The sequence below is a fragment of the Calypte anna genome, chromosome 6 (assembly GCF_003957555.1).
Source record: "Calypte anna isolate BGI_N300 chromosome 6, bCalAnn1_v1.p, whole genome shotgun sequence".
Taxonomy (NCBI): domain Eukaryota; kingdom Metazoa; phylum Chordata; class Aves; order Apodiformes; family Trochilidae; genus Calypte; species Calypte anna.
The window spans coordinates 19,849,398-19,864,690 of NC_044252.1; the positions used below are offsets into that span (position 1 = coordinate 19,849,398).

Consider the following 15,293-nt stretch of genomic DNA (forward strand, 5'->3'; position numbering starts at 1 on the left):
CAAGATCTTAAAGGCAGCCTCTCATGTCATAGTTTAGAAGTGGCTCCTAGTAGTGCTGCAAAATGGGAAGGCTTCCTTTCCTTTCCCTTTCCCTTTCCTTTCTTCCCTTCTTTCTCTCTCTCTGTTCTTGCTGTTACTTGGGTTATATCACAGATTTTCTCTCTTGTGCTTGACATCATAAAATGTTCTAAATTTTAATTATGATGTAATATTCCACAGATAAAATGCTTGTTTGATCTATATATGTGAATGTGTTGAGATTAATAGCTGTCAATATTATGTAGGCTTTATTTTCAGATGAGGAATACTAGCACTCTAACACAAAATTAATTCTGTAGCTGCTTGCCAGACTGCCAGACTGATTATTTTCATGGATAGTTCTTTTCTGTTACCGTTTCTGACTTCAGGGCTGCAGCCAGAACTGTGCCAGTTCTCATTTTTTTCTTCAGTTGCACTTATTTTTCAGATCCTCCAGAATACTACGGGCACTTATTTGCAAATTCGATTTCTGACCATTTAGAAAAGCCCAATGAAGGCCAGAAGAATATGAAGATTTGCATGCAGAACACCAGTAAAAAAGACCTAAACCATTCTCCTCATTGTTTTGATTTTTGAATGCTATTTCATGGGCAAAGGCTTTCCTGTTCAGCCACCTCTTTACTCACAGTTCATCAATACAATCTATTTCTGCCATTGCTGGTAGCTACTTTTTGGCCATGGTCTACCTGAATTTCCTATTTCAGCTCTGCTTTCAGACTTGGAGGTCTTACTTTTGATGATCTGCATGTGTATTAAAACTTAGCTGTAAAGTTTAGAGCATACCACTACCGAAAAGTGCAGTTTATGTCTCTTCTAAACAGCAACGATATTGTGTCTCTAACAAGGCAAATACTTATTTTGTAGTGATTTTCAACTTTGATTTTCGTGTTGAGAACTCAGCCAGCAAACAGCGTTATCAGATCAACTCATCTAATCCATGTAAGACGTTCAATGATGCCACTTGTTATAGACAACACTTATGTATTGCGTTTAGGCAGCTCAACAAACCCTTGTCTAGAGTGGACCACAAACCCCCTGGCCACCAAGTCTCCCTGCCTAGTGCCATTAGCCCGCACACACCCTTGGGCAGGGAGAAGCGCTAACCCATTGCGAGGTAACACAGGGCCGTGCAGCCAGGCTGTACGTGTGGGTCTGCCATACGGACAAGGCCCTCCGGGGCCGCACCGCTGGGCCAGCGGGCTGTAGGCCTTCTGCCAGGCGGCCCCGGGGAACCGGTGCGCCAGACCCAGCGTTATACTTCCCTCACGCCTCCAGCCCGCACAACCACGTCCACGGAGGAGGAAGGGGAAGGCGAAGGCGCGGGGGCTGTCCTTGCCGCTGCCTCGCCCACGATGGGGGCCGGCCCCGCGGGACACCCGCCCGTCCCGAAGGGGGGCGGTGGCGCCCCACCCCGCCCCCCACCCGCAGCGTTCACCGCCCTGGGCCTCGCCGGCCGCCGTCGGTCTGTTCAGGTGAACGCGTATCCCTCCGCCTCTGCCGCCGCGGCCGCCTCCATCGCGAGGCTCCCAGCACCACAGTCCCCGGATGGAAACTGTTATGGCCGCCAAGAGCGACTCGCCGGGATATGAAGACGGGCGAGGTAACTCCGCGAGGGGCGCTGGGCGGGGAAGGGGTTCCCTTTGCGGCGCGGGAGAGGGCGGCCGGCGCGGGCCGCGACGGTGAGGAACAGGCAGGGGGCGCAAACCCGGCGGGGCAGAAGCCGCTCCGCCGTAGGGGTGCCGTCAAGTAGTCCCACGCCCCCCGCCCACTCCAGCCGCGGGAAGTTCGCGGGGCAGCCGGGGCTGGCGGCGGAAGGGCTGCAGAGCGCGGGCAGCGCCCGGCGGGCGGGCACCAGGCGAGAATTCCTCATGGCTGGTGCCGTGACTGTCCGATGATCCCTCCGCTGGGATTCGCGGGGCCAGGCGGCGCGGCGCGGGCTGGCGAGCGTCTCGTCACCCACCGGGGTCGTGTGGGCGCCCCAGTGGGGCGGGGCCAGCGCTGCCCGTTTGGGCCGCCGAAGGAGTCGGGTGGTTCCCAAGAAGAAGCTGGAGGACGGGGGGAAAGCGTCCCCGCTCCCCCATATCCGAGTTTCGGGGAGCGCCCGCCGCTGCTGCCGCGGTCGGGTGGAGCCCGCTGCGCGGCCCTGAGGCGGTGGCAGCTCCGCGGGCTCCCCTGACCCCCGCCGGGCAGGCGTCAGCGACTCCTTCGAGTTTCGTCCTTGCTCCTCTCTGCCCTGTCGTCCCGGGAGCAGACCGTGCTCTGGTCCTGCTTTTCTGCCAGCCCCGGCAGCCCCCGTGGGACCCCCGCTGCTCAGCCTGGGGGTCCACGGCTTCGAGGGGGTGGAGGCGGAAAGCGTCCCCCAGCCATGGCGAGTGTGTCTGGGGGCGGCTGCTGGCGGCACGTGGGCCGGTGGCCGTGTGCCGCTGGAGAGTTGAGCGGCTGTTTCCCAAATGGCAAGTTTGCTGTGTGGTAGGGTGCCTGCCTTTGCCAGCCTTTGGAGTGATTTGGTAATTTATTTTTATTTTATAATTTCTTTCTACGAAAGCAGCAATTTGCTCTGTCAGACAGATTATATCTGACAGCCAGAAGCCAGGTTCTTCGGGGTTCCTGAAGTTCTCGTTCTGTGATTTGCGGTGTGTGTCCCGATCGTTGTAGAGATGAAGCCCCTACTCAAAATTTGCAGACAAATGTAGGATGGGAGAAAGTGTGGAAAATACTTTTGCGTAGTTGTTTGTTTTAAAATGAAGTTCAAATTAGTGTAAATAATTTTCACAGAAATCTTGGGAATACTACTTGCCTAGAAATCTGTTTTGAATATATTTTTTTTTGTTCTAAATTGAAGAACTCTAAAAAACCACAAAACTTAAGAATGTCCACTCTTATCTGTCATTTCTCCTTAGATGAAGGTATACAGCTAAAACTTTTGTCCTTAATTTATACTTTTTAAAACATACTGACAGAGTATTTTTATGTGAAGAAATTGAGGCTTAGAGCCTCAAGTGGTTGCTGCATTTTTTAAAATCAGAGTTAACTTCGGCACATGGTTATATATTTCTAGGGTTTGTATTTGTTATATCTGCTTTATAATCTACTTGTTTAAAATATTGTGAATAGTCCACCTCCTCCCCCAGGCATTTGCAAAACTTTCTAGAAAATTATAGTTAGATCTTTGCTATAGAATTTATTTCTATTTTAATTATGAAAAGCTTCTTTTGAGTTCAAGTTAAAATTTGGATAGAGGTACCAGTTAATGATTTCTGGCTTGGTTTTACGTTATAATCTGTTTATGCTTACCAGTTAAAAATGCCAGAGAAGTAGCGATGAAATGTTAAATAATGTTAAATGTTAATTTAAAATGTTAAATAGGCCATGTTAGGAAGAGATTGGTAGTCGTTTTTAATCATACTCATTAATTTGCATTTGAGGACATTCTTTGCAAGATGCTGTGCATTTGCATTTTTTCTCTCTTCAATGTATTAAAAATGCATGTAACATAAAATTGTGAAGGACTGATGCTTTTTAGCTTATTCTTTCAATAACGCTTGTATTTGCACCCTCTAATATACTTTTCTTTTTGTTTTCAGACCTTTTTTCACTATTCCTCCTGACTGTGGCCTTTTCTGAGTTTTACATATTTACCTCTTCTGTGTGTGTGTGAAAATGTTAAAAAGGCTTATGAAGAATTGAAGTCAAAGTCTTTTCTTAATGTGTAAGTTTGAGTTCTTTCATAATGTGTGTTTAAAGATTGCTGGGATATTTTATTTTTTTTACTGGTTGGCTTTTTCTAGTATTAAAAAACTATATAGTGTATAAACGATATAGTATATATACTAAATATACTATATATGCTATATTACTAGTGTATAAATACTCTTATTTATCATGCCGCAGGTGCTTTTTGGTAGTTGCATGCTACTGAATAATAACTTCAGTTGTAATTTGTGTGGTTAATTAATTAAGGGAGTTCTCAAATCAGTTTTGAATATACTCAATAGGGACTTTTCAACAAACATAAATGTTTTATCCAGTTAGTGAAGTGTTGCCCAGTTGAGGACCAGGTTGGCCCCATGCTAAAAGCCTGAGGCTTGTTCTCTGCAGCATACAGTGTCCACTTCAGAGTTTTATGGTGTTAACTGGTTTCAGTATTTGATGTTGTGATCTGAATAGTAGGCAGCTGCCATCAGGATGTTGTATTGCATCATGCAACCTGTAATCTTCATGTATTGCACCTCTGTAGTAAAAAAGTTTTTCAGCAAACAAAATCAAGTTGTTTCTACTTACTCTTTATGTTGGAGCTCAGCTCCCAGATAATAAGGGATTTATTGTAACAAGGGATAATAAATAAGGGATATACTATTGACAAGAGAAAGCATTACAATATGTCACTCGGTGAAAATGGAGTGTCCTATACTAAAAGTGACTCTTAAGGAAAGTGTATGTGATTGTGGTTTGTGGCATGGATATTTTTTTTTTTTGTGATGTCAAATGTATAGTTGCAGTCTTGCAAGTCTCATAGCTGAAAAACACAATTAATTGATTTTATTTGAAATTTGATTCTGTATGAAATAGTTAGGTCTGTTCTTCTTATTATGCTTAAGAATTGTGCAGAAATGCTAATATCTTTTCCAAAGGAATAAAAAGATGAATATTCTCCTAAACCCCACAAAACCAAACCCAAGTATTGCTTTTCTTCCTATGTAATATGTGAACATGGCCTTGAAAATTTTCCAGTCTCCATTTTCTTTGTCAGGTATTTATATGTTCAGTGCTAGATATTCTTTTCTCACAGGACTGTGGAAAAATATTTGGAAGACCTTAGTGGTGATGGTTATGTTGGCCTGGAGCAATAGAAGCAGCTCTTGCACTTCATCACAATGAGGGAGAGGATGTGATCCTTCTTTCAGTTTGAATGTGAATAAACAGGGTGATCTAACAAGTTCCAAGTCTCTGTTGCTTCAGGCTGAGCAGGGCAATACTGGAGAGAGCATTGCTGATCAGATTTCAGTCAATACTTAACTGACTTTTGCTAGTAAAGAAGAAAGTGATGCTATGACTTCTGCTATGAAAAAAGTTTTTTGTAAAATTATTGGACCACTAGTGAAGAAAACAATTCTTATTCCTTTTCATTTTCACTTTGCATAATCCAAATAATTTCCACTGCTATTCAATTTATGCTGATTTTATGTTGTCGTGTGGGAGTGTTGTTTGAGTATAGACTTGGGGCTGCTATAAATTGTCAGTGCAGCTTGTTATTGAAACAGTGACCTTAAGTGTGTAGTGGTACAGTGGTGTTGACCCTACCTATTTGAGCCTTGTTAATCCATAGAGGATGGCTGTTGTCAGTCATACTTTTGTTCTGAAAAGATTAACCTGTGCCCAGGTTCTTACCGATATAGTGAGAAACCAAGTTAACTTTTATTTGTTGACTACTTCAAACTTGTGTTCTAAAAGTAGGCATGGAAAAAATTCAGTGTGGGGGTGTGGTGAGCTTTTTGGTGTTGATGGAGGTAATGTCTCCATTAGTGAAAAGGGGGGGGGAAAAAACCCAACCCAACCAAACAAAGAAGGGTAATGTTTCTTTTTTTTTACCATAATTTTTACTCTCAAATGCTATTATAGAAATCAGCAATATCTATGATTGGCATGTATTTATTCATGAGTTGTAAGGAGTGTTCTAATTGCATTAGTTTTAAATGTAAAATTTGCTTTGTTTGTTTTCTGATTTCAGGAGAGTAAAATGGGGGAGTTCTAGAAACCTGAGAATAACTCGGCACAGCAGTCTTGTTTGCTGCAGGAACTAAGACTAGTCTCAAGAATTCACAAAGAAAAGGAAAACCTAAAATCATGCCATCTGAAAAGGAACCGTTTTTTCCTGATAAAAGGCCAATTAATTTGTTAAAACACAATGCTGCAATGAATTTTTCTACAAATACTACTTTCAAAAAAGCACTGGTGAATGCTCCTTTAAGTATGATGACTCAACCAGCAATTTTAGATGTCAGTCTCTCTTATGAATTAAAAAATGTGAAAATTGATTTACCCAAGGTGAACATTCCAAATGAAGTATTAATGAAACATGAAGCTGATAGATTTAGAAAACTCTTCCAGTGTAAACAGCAGACTGCAAGGAAGTCCTTAAATTTAGTGAAAATAAATGGAAGTGATCCCAGTTGTTCAGAGGGAAGTAACTTGCAAAGTAAACCAGAAGTGCAATTTGAAGGGTTGAAAACTGCAGCAAAGATACTGAATTTCACTTGTACAAAGTGCAAGGATAGCATTAGATACAGCCCAAATGATCTACAGAAACATTTCCAGTTGTTACACTATGGTGAGTTGCCTTTGTATCCCTGTGAGATGTGTAGCTTCTCAGCTAATGACTTTCAGTCATTTAAACAGCACAGGCGCACCCATCGTAGCACTTTGGTAAAATGTGAGCTCTGTAATGATGAGCATATGTACACTTTGTTGGATTTGACAAAACACTTCACATCAAAGCATTGTGTAAACGGTCACTTCCAGTGTGAAAAATGTGGGTTTTCTACCAAGGATGTGGGCACATTTGTTCAGCATATTCACAGGCATAATGAGATCCCATATAAATGTGGAAAATGCCATCACATAAGTTTTACAAAAGAGGAGTTCCAGAAACATCATCTTGTTCATACCAGCATGTTTCCTTTTGGCTGTCAGTACTGCAGTTACAAAGCAGCACGGAAAGATTATCTTTTAAAACACATCATAGCTTTGCATAGAGAACACTTATATGCAAAAGAAAAACTAGAAAAGGAGAAATGTGAAAAAAGTATAGTGAAGACTCCGGCAGGACTGAAACTTGTGTTAAGAAGGTGCAAAATGGGAACATCAAAAAAAGCATTGTGGAGACGGAAAAAAATAAGCGATGGAAGTGATAAAACTGGAGAAAAAAATGTACAAGTGCTAAGAAGTGTAAATAAAATTCAAACAAAATCTGAGGAACTGAACCAGTGTATGGGATATATGGCAGCAAATGAAGAAGACAAAATGATACACGCAGAAAAGCATAATTTCATGGGTGGAATGCTCTCTTCTAGTACTGCACAACACAATAAAGCAGATGGTGGAAAAAGTTATGGCCTGGCATTACTGAAAAATGCTGTTCATGGGCCAACAGTATTGATGGTCAAAAACAATAAAATAGCTGTTCCAGCAAATTACAGTGCTAAATTTATGGGATTTAAAATGGTAGATGGAAAACAACATATTGTTATAAAACTATTACCTACAAGTAAGCAAAACTTAAATTTTTTAGGTCAGAAAGCTGATCCTACTAAAGATGGTTCTACAACTTCTTTGCTACAGACAGCTGATCACTATGGCTTGTGTTCAGGTGCTATATCACATGTAACTGATCAGTTAACTGTAAAGAACAGCTCTGTTCACCCATTAACCTCCCCTCCATTTTCTTGTTCTGCTCCTCATTCAGGAAAAACAGAAGTGGGAAACCAAAATAACTCCTTATTTTATGGTAGGAGTGTTTCTCAAACTGTAGCGCCTTGTAATGTAGCTGTAGGAAAAGGTCTGAATTATTTGCCAATGAAGTTGGACTCAAATGTACCTCCATGTGATGAGGTGACAAAACTCGGAACTCGAGGTACTATTTCGGGGGGAAGCTGTAGTCCTTCAAGTCATCCTCAGGTATTGCCATCCACTGTTACAAATGCTCTTCACTATGACCCTATGAAAATGCCATTCTTTCCTGAACTGAAAATGCAAAATGGTGGCCTGAATAATGGTAATGGAACTAATAATCTCTATTATTCAACTTCAGTGGATTCTTCTAATGAAGGGCTGCTGTCTTTTCATAACTATTCCAAAATGGACACTTCAGATAATCCATGTAGCGTTTGGATGTCAACAGATGACAAATACAAAGAACTTCTATCTAGCAAAGCAGTTTCTTTTCCGAACAGTAGAAGAACTGAATCTGCATCTTCATGTTCAGAACTGATGAAAGGCTTAAAACCAGAGAAAATTGTATCAGCTCAATCAAATAATAATAAAATTTATGGACACACAGACATGAAGAATGTGTCTTCTAAAAGCCACTTAGAGTGTGTTGGAAGCATGTGTTTTATGGAGGACCAGCATAATGGCCAGCAGTACTGGGATGCTTACGTGCATCAAGGCTTTGAGAACATAACTGAGAACTTCCAAGAAAATACCTCAGATTGTGTTAACTCTGTCTTAATGCCTAAAATCACCTCTGTTTTCTCATTGCAAAGTGAACATGCAGCTGATTACTTGTCGCCTGAGATAAAGCAGTTACTGCAGGATGTATTAAAAGTTAAAGCAACTACTCAGCAAGAATCCCACAGCAAGTCAAATAACTGCCTAAAACTTCATTCTGACAAGCTGCATTCTGGTCATGAGACAGGGAATAAAGCCTTTACACATTTAAAAAGCTCAGCAACTGCATGTGGTTTGCAGAGGCTTCCTGCTAATGTAGACTTTCATTTATATAAGAGAGAGTTGAATACAAGATGTAGCACAAATGAAGATACACATTGTGGGAGAGAAACACAGACACCCAGGACATCGTTTGATTCACAGGGAATGGATAAATTATCCAGAAATCCAGATGTTGGTACATTGCTAAAAACTCATAGAGATGCAATCATAACACAGCAGTTAGTAAAAGATAAAACACTGTCTACAACCCAGAATCCTAGTAGCTTTTTGCCAGTTCTTCAAGAGCAGAAGAAACCCCTTTTAGTTCAGTCCTCTCCATCAGGATTTTTTGTTCCTTTGCACCTTGCTAACAAGCCTGGACTACAGGTGGTTTCAGGAAGATCTCTTCCGTCAACCAGTTCCTCAGACGGGCATGTGACTAAAGGTGTACCTGCATCCTTTGTTTTAAATAAAGGACCTGGAATGGTTTTGACTTTTAACGGGGCAATTGGAACAGTTGCGAATGTCCCTAGTGATAATTCTCTGGTTTTAGGGAGAGTTGCATCTAGAGAATATGGCAAAATAACCATACCATTTTCAAAAGCAGAGGGGAAAAAGAACAGTTTCAGAAGGTTAAGAAGTTCCTGTAATAGGAGAGCATGTAGCACAGCAAATGACTCATTGAATAGCATGTCATTTAAAGGACCTCTAGTAATTACAAACTCATCAGAGTCATCTGTGAAAAGAATGTCTTCTGTGAAGGTGTTATCAGAGCATCAGGATGCTGTCATTGATTCTTTGGAGTCAGTAAACCAACAGGAAATGAAACAGAAACATGTTTATGCACTTTTGCCTGATGGACAGCAGGCAGTTTTTCTGAAATGCATGACACCAAACAAGCCTGTAGTTCATAAACATAGTATTTTTCAGGATAATGTTCATTATCAAAATTGTCAACCAAAGAAAACTGGAGCCATGCAACAAAAACTTTTGCTGAAAAGTAAGATTTCTACTTCAGATGCGCTGGCTGAAACCACTCGGTCAGTAAGCAGCTCAGTGCCCTCACTACAGCTGGATAACTTGCAGTCTCTTCCTCCCGCACTAGCACAGAAACAAACTGATCTTACTTCTAATGATGCCTTAATCTTACCAAGTAGCTTAATACCAGCAAATGCCTCTTTGTCAAGCTTAAATCCAGCATGTTGTATTCCTCCTGGAGAACCTTTTTATTCTACTAAGTCTACAGAGACACGGTTGCAAAAAGGTTCTAGTGAGAGTATGCAAGTTGCAACTCCTAACAACAGGAATAATTTTGGTGGTCAGAAGTCCACCTGGAGGACTCGAAACAGAACCGCAAAAGTAAAACCTCTTTTAAAACAAACTGGGTCTAGAGGCTCAGAAACTGTGGTTATGCAAAGAAAGAAGAATTTCAAGCGGAAAAGAAAGGATAATTGCCCAGGACCTCCAAGAAAGAAAGTAGCATTGCACAGGAAGCGTAAGGAAAAGAATCAAGCTGAAGTTGCTCGTGAGTCAGGTGGCCCCTACAAATTAAGGGCATCAAAAGAAACTGTGAGGACTTTGAAATTACTTCCTTTTAATTCTAAACAGCTTATAAAATGCCCTCGGAGAAATCAGCCAGTTGTTGTGCTTAACCATCCTGATGCAGATGTTCCAGAAGTTGTAAATGTAATGAAAACCATTGCTAAATTTAAGGGACATGTTGTTAAGGTTTCATTGTCAAAAAGAACTATTGAAGCACTTCTGCAGCCAGCCTTCTGCAGTCCTTTGGATGTAACTACTGATACTCTTTCTCAAAAGAGGCACAGGGCAATAAAGCCAATTAGCCCTGTAAAAGAAAGATTTGTTTTAAAACTGACACTGAAAAAGACTAGCAAAAACAATTACCAGATTGTGAAAACTACCTCTGACAATACCCTGAAAGCTAAGTTTAGCTGCTGGTTTTGTGGTAGAATATTTGACAATCAGGATAATTGGGTAGGACATGGACAGAGGCATCTGATGGAGGCTACTCGAGACTGGAATTCATTAATGTAAAGATGACCAGTGAAGAAAACAAACTGGAGATATCATATGTTACAGGTTTTTAAAAAGAGAATGAAACGAATTATGATACACAAGTAATTTTGTTACGTATTTCAGTATTGTAACTGAAGTTGAAAAATTATGCAAAGTGCTTGTATTTGAAAATGAAGAGCAGATTCTCTATTGCCATCAAGCTTTGAGATAGATCAAGGAGCTTTGTGGTTTAGATAATGTGTTACTAGCTGCAAATACAATTCCATAAAAATACTTATTATTTTTGGTTACTACTATTATGTTCTATATTTTTATTCTATGGAATGAGTCTTCAGGGCTTTTGTTCTGTACATATTAAAAAAAACCAAAACATAAACCTGTAAATATTTTTGTACTTCTCAGTTATTTGGTAAAATTCTTGCACAGAAATTATCCCCCTCTTACATTTTTCAGTTCTGTGCATGCACTACTAAAACCAATTTTTAAAATTTTTTGAACTACACACAGCTGTTATCCTGGAGTTTTTGTTATTTTCACTTGTTAGCTCTTGATTTTGTTTTTCAGGGATTGAACACTATTGTTAGCAAGTGCCTAAAAGATGTGAAGCAGTTTACATTATGTCAACTGTGTAACTGTAGGTTCATATAAGGGCCACTTCCCCAATAGTTTCATTTAAACAAAGCCATATGTGAATGCTTTAAGCTATATTGCTATGCACATGACACTTGTACAATTTCTGTGCAGTTTGTCTACTTTCTTAGTGAAGTATTTTTCATATAAATTAATAAAACTTGTTAAGATTGTGTTAATATGGTGAGCCTGAGAATGGAATCAGTTGGAAATATACAATATATATATATATTCATAATGTATATGGTGTTTAAGAATGCCGAACATTCCTGATCTGTATAGACTTTGTCACTATTAAATTTATTATAATTTGTGTTTACAGAATATGACTGTGTTTATAGAAAATATTTCTATTTTGTTTTCTGCTATGTCTGCCACAAACCCTGTAGGAAGGCCAGGAGATAGTGAAATGCAAAGCACCATTTCAGGCCTCTAGCTGCATTATAATTTTATTTCTGGTGGGTGTAATTTGTCCCTATAATGACAAAATAGTTTTTTCTGCTCTTGCTTCTTCAGATTAACTGCCTTTCAGGGTACCAGGGGTTTGGCAAAGCCAAGGCTTGAAGTTGTTTCTCCTTCATTCTCCCTGGCCAGTAGGGTAATATTCCTAGGACCCTGCTTGCATCTTACAGTTTTAAGGGTAACAGTGAAGGAAGAACATGCTTTGTATTTCTTAATCTTTGTGTGAGGGTATGTAAACAAAAGACCTTATCTTTTCCATAGTCACTGAGTGTATACAAATGAAGGTCCTTGTTACCCACAGTAATTATTATATTTAGAGGCTTTTGTCCTCTAGATTTTCATGAAACTGGAGGCTAGATCCAGTCTTCAGCAGGAGTGCCCTTACCATATGGCACCTTCTGCAAAAGTATTGAAAGATTACATCTTCAATATTTCCCATAGTGTTGATGGAAAACCTGACACATTTAATACTGGGGAGGAGTGGGACATTTAAATCTCTGAGGTTTTAGATTGTGTACAAGCCCAGGGCTAGTCCTCTGTGACTATTTCCATAAGGTGAAAGTGAAGATCAGCTTGCTACTAATGAAACCATTAGAAGAATTTGACTAACACTACATCAAAAAATGTTACAATGAAAATTATTTTTTTAAAAAAGGATTTTTTTTTCCTTGATGTGTCTGTTGGCAGGAAGATGCACACTAGCTTTATAGCTAGTGAGTGATATATGGGAATTAACTGAAGCACCACAGATAGTCAAAGCAGCATTTGGGTGAACTGATGCAGTTGGTGTGTGTTCTGTAAGAAAATTGGATTGTTTAGTGCTGCACAATGGACATGAGATTGGACATGAATTTGGCTAGGAACTTTGAAGAAGACGAGTGGTGATGAAGTGCATTAGAAAGAAACAGCATTAGGAAAGGCCAAAAAATGTGTTGAGCTTTTTTGACTGGAAGAATCTATTGGCTGCCTTAGCTTGCTGTCCTTTAAACCCTGAAGTTGAACTGCTAAGTTCTGAACATTGTCATTACCTTCTGTGGCAGAAATTTCTGTGAACCTTGTTGCTAAAACCTTTTTGGTCCAACTTCACCAAGCATGACCGATTTTTTTTTTTTTAACAGTCACTTAGCACTGAAGTGGGAGTTCTGCTGTAGAGTTAGAAATTTTTCCTTTATATTCCTGAGAATGACAACTGTTTTGGGAATTTTTTTCTAACTTGTTTTGCTATGAATGGGGTAACCTTAGACATTACTGTAAAAAGAACATTGCAAAGCTAGGAAGTGTTGAAATAAGATTGCTTTATACAGTCCTAATTCATTGTCATGTCATTTTATCCACAGACATCCATCTTACTCAGTGCAGAGAATTGTTGCTCCCTCTTGAGCAGTGGTTTCATATTTTGTTTCCCCACCCTTAATTATGTCACAGTATTATTTAGCACACATTGCTCAAGTACTGTTCTGAATATGTCATTCTTTTTTTTTTTTTCTTATGAGCTTTTCCACAATGCTTTGTTTGAGGTCCTAAACGTTTGGCACTTTGGCAGATCTCATTTCAAGGAATATCAAGTGAGATATCCATGAAATTAAGATCACAGTTAATGATAATCAGGAGTAAGTTTGGCTTAAGCATATGACCAGTATTGCCGTGGGTAGTGCAGTAGAAAGTGCAGGGACAATATATGGTTCTCCAATGGAATACTCAACTGATTGAACAACATACTTTATTGTATGCTTTATATGCTGGCTTTTTACTGGTTGACCTCTGCAGTATTTGCACGTTTCTCATCATCTTCACTAAATGAGAAAGGTGTCTTACAAATATCCTAAAAAGCGTATTTCATTATGCAGCTGTTTATCCCTGAAGCATCATATGCAAAATAGGCTATAGTCATATAATGATTATATGGTAATGGATATATCTGATGTGATAAATTAAGGTTGAACAGGTAGCCTGATTTTTAAGAGCAGCATTTTAAGATAGCTGGTGACATTGTGAATATAGCAAGATAAGAAAACGCTAACTTGGTGATAGTGTCTTGGGACATACAGAAACAGGTGCAAGTCCAGCATCAACAAGTGTTCTTCCTCTGAGAAAATGGTTTGTAAATGCATACTTGACCTAAGCCTTACTTGTTGTGTTCATGTGTTTTTGTAAAGTAACCTTAAAGAAGCCTTAAGTTTATCCCACTGTGTTTTCCTTGCTAGATGCATATTCATCAGTCATGGTTTCTTCTCAGGAACTGTAATGTTTTAACAAAAAACTCGTGTTCAGTATTTGTTCCAGGGCTGTTGTCATGCAATACATTTTGTTACTACACTTCCTAAGAATCTGTCTGCTGCTGGTGGTTTAGATTGAAGAAGGAATGTAGTTTTGTAACTTGCATGTCTGAACACTTGGATTTTTGAGTATGCAGTTTCTTATTCCTTTCATAAAACAAGTTTGTCAGGAATGATTTCCAGAATTCAGTCACTTCTCCTTTCTGTATCAGGTAGGCAGACAACACTTACATCCTGTGTACATTAGTAAACATGATGCTTGGTCTTGAGCTCTCAGACAATAAATTTACTTAGTTTTAAACAATTTTTTTAGTTCTACTTTTTGGTAAGTGGGTTGTGGTTGGTTTTGTGTGTGTGTGTGTGTGTGTGTGTGTTTTTTTTTTCCCTTTCCACTCCCCCTTCATATTAGCTAACTATCAAACAAATACAGGGAGAGAGATGTGTTGTGTTTGTCAGAGGTCAGACTTGCCACACCTGCTACCTAGTGGAAACACCTGACAGCATTAACTAGCAGCAGCTGCTGGCACTGCAACAAAGTAAAGTTTCAGGTTTGGGATTGCACCCAGTTACCGTTTCCTAGATTCTGTATTGGCTGCTGACTCAATAGTGTCAGGATTTTTAATTCCATCAGAGTGCTAACTTATTCTACATGGTTGCAGAATGCAAACTAGTATTTAGCCTTGCTAAAACTTTTATCCACCTAAAAATTTGGTTTCAGAATATTTCTACACCATAGTCTGCCCAAGCTATAAAAAAATCTAGCTTGGGTATGGAAAGCGGAGTAACTAGTCTGCTTCCTGTATAAAAATGACTATAGTAGGATAGTAAAATAAAAGATCACATACTCGTGTTTATGGTTTGTTGCTTGGTTTTTACTATGGAGCCTTATTTGGGATTATTTGGATTATTCTATGGAAGGTGGTGTTGCCTATCAAATCCCTGCCTCATTCTGTTCTCAGAACTCTAAGGTAACCATGAAATGATGTAGAACATGGCTAAAAAAGAAGGGTTTGAGAAGCTGAATATTTACCTAGAACATGTATTTGTAGATCAGCCACATAGTTACACGTCATGCTGAGCACTTAAAGCTGAGGGGTAGGAGCAGCAGTGCTTTCGAGTTTGGAAAGGGATCACTATTGCAAATTACCTTAAAAAAATGATACATCATCTTGCACAGGGAATTGAGTCACTTTTTCATCCCCAGTTCTAGAATGATGGTGATACTACACATTTAACTCTGAAATAAATGTTTGATAATAGCCAGACACTTCTGTGAGGAACAACCTATAATGGTTAATAAGAATCAGGTGGCTACATTAAAACAAAGTTTAAATACAGTGCAGTACTTGGGTGAATTGGGCAAGAACTCTACATCAGTGCAAAGGAAGCTACTGCCTGACTGCTTTTTCAGAGGTATTTTCC

At 39.8% G+C, this 15,293-nt stretch overlaps 1 protein-coding gene across 3 annotated transcripts in view; it reads left to right on the top strand.

Moving 5' to 3' along the window:
- The first annotated feature begins 1,462 nt into the window (after nucleotides 1-1,462).
- ZNF518A (zinc finger protein 518A) overlaps nucleotides 1,463-15,293 on the top strand; it is a 56,583-nt gene continuing 42,752 nt past the window's right edge. The window contains exons 1-3 of one of the 3 annotated variants that reach the window (XM_030453066.1): nucleotides 1,463-1,639; nucleotides 3,624-3,748; nucleotides 5,768-11,450. In XM_030453066.1, coding sequence (XP_030308926.1) covers nucleotides 5,884-10,521 — 4,638 coding nt within the window. In that variant the 5' untranslated portion in view covers nucleotides 1,463-1,639; nucleotides 3,624-3,748; nucleotides 5,768-5,883 and the 3' untranslated portion in view covers nucleotides 10,522-11,450. Of the gene's footprint in view, nucleotides 1,640-2,117; nucleotides 2,547-3,623; nucleotides 3,749-5,767; nucleotides 11,451-15,293 lie in introns of those variants that run through there. The other 2 variants (XM_030453067.1, XR_003987705.1) reach the window with 2 other exon arrangements.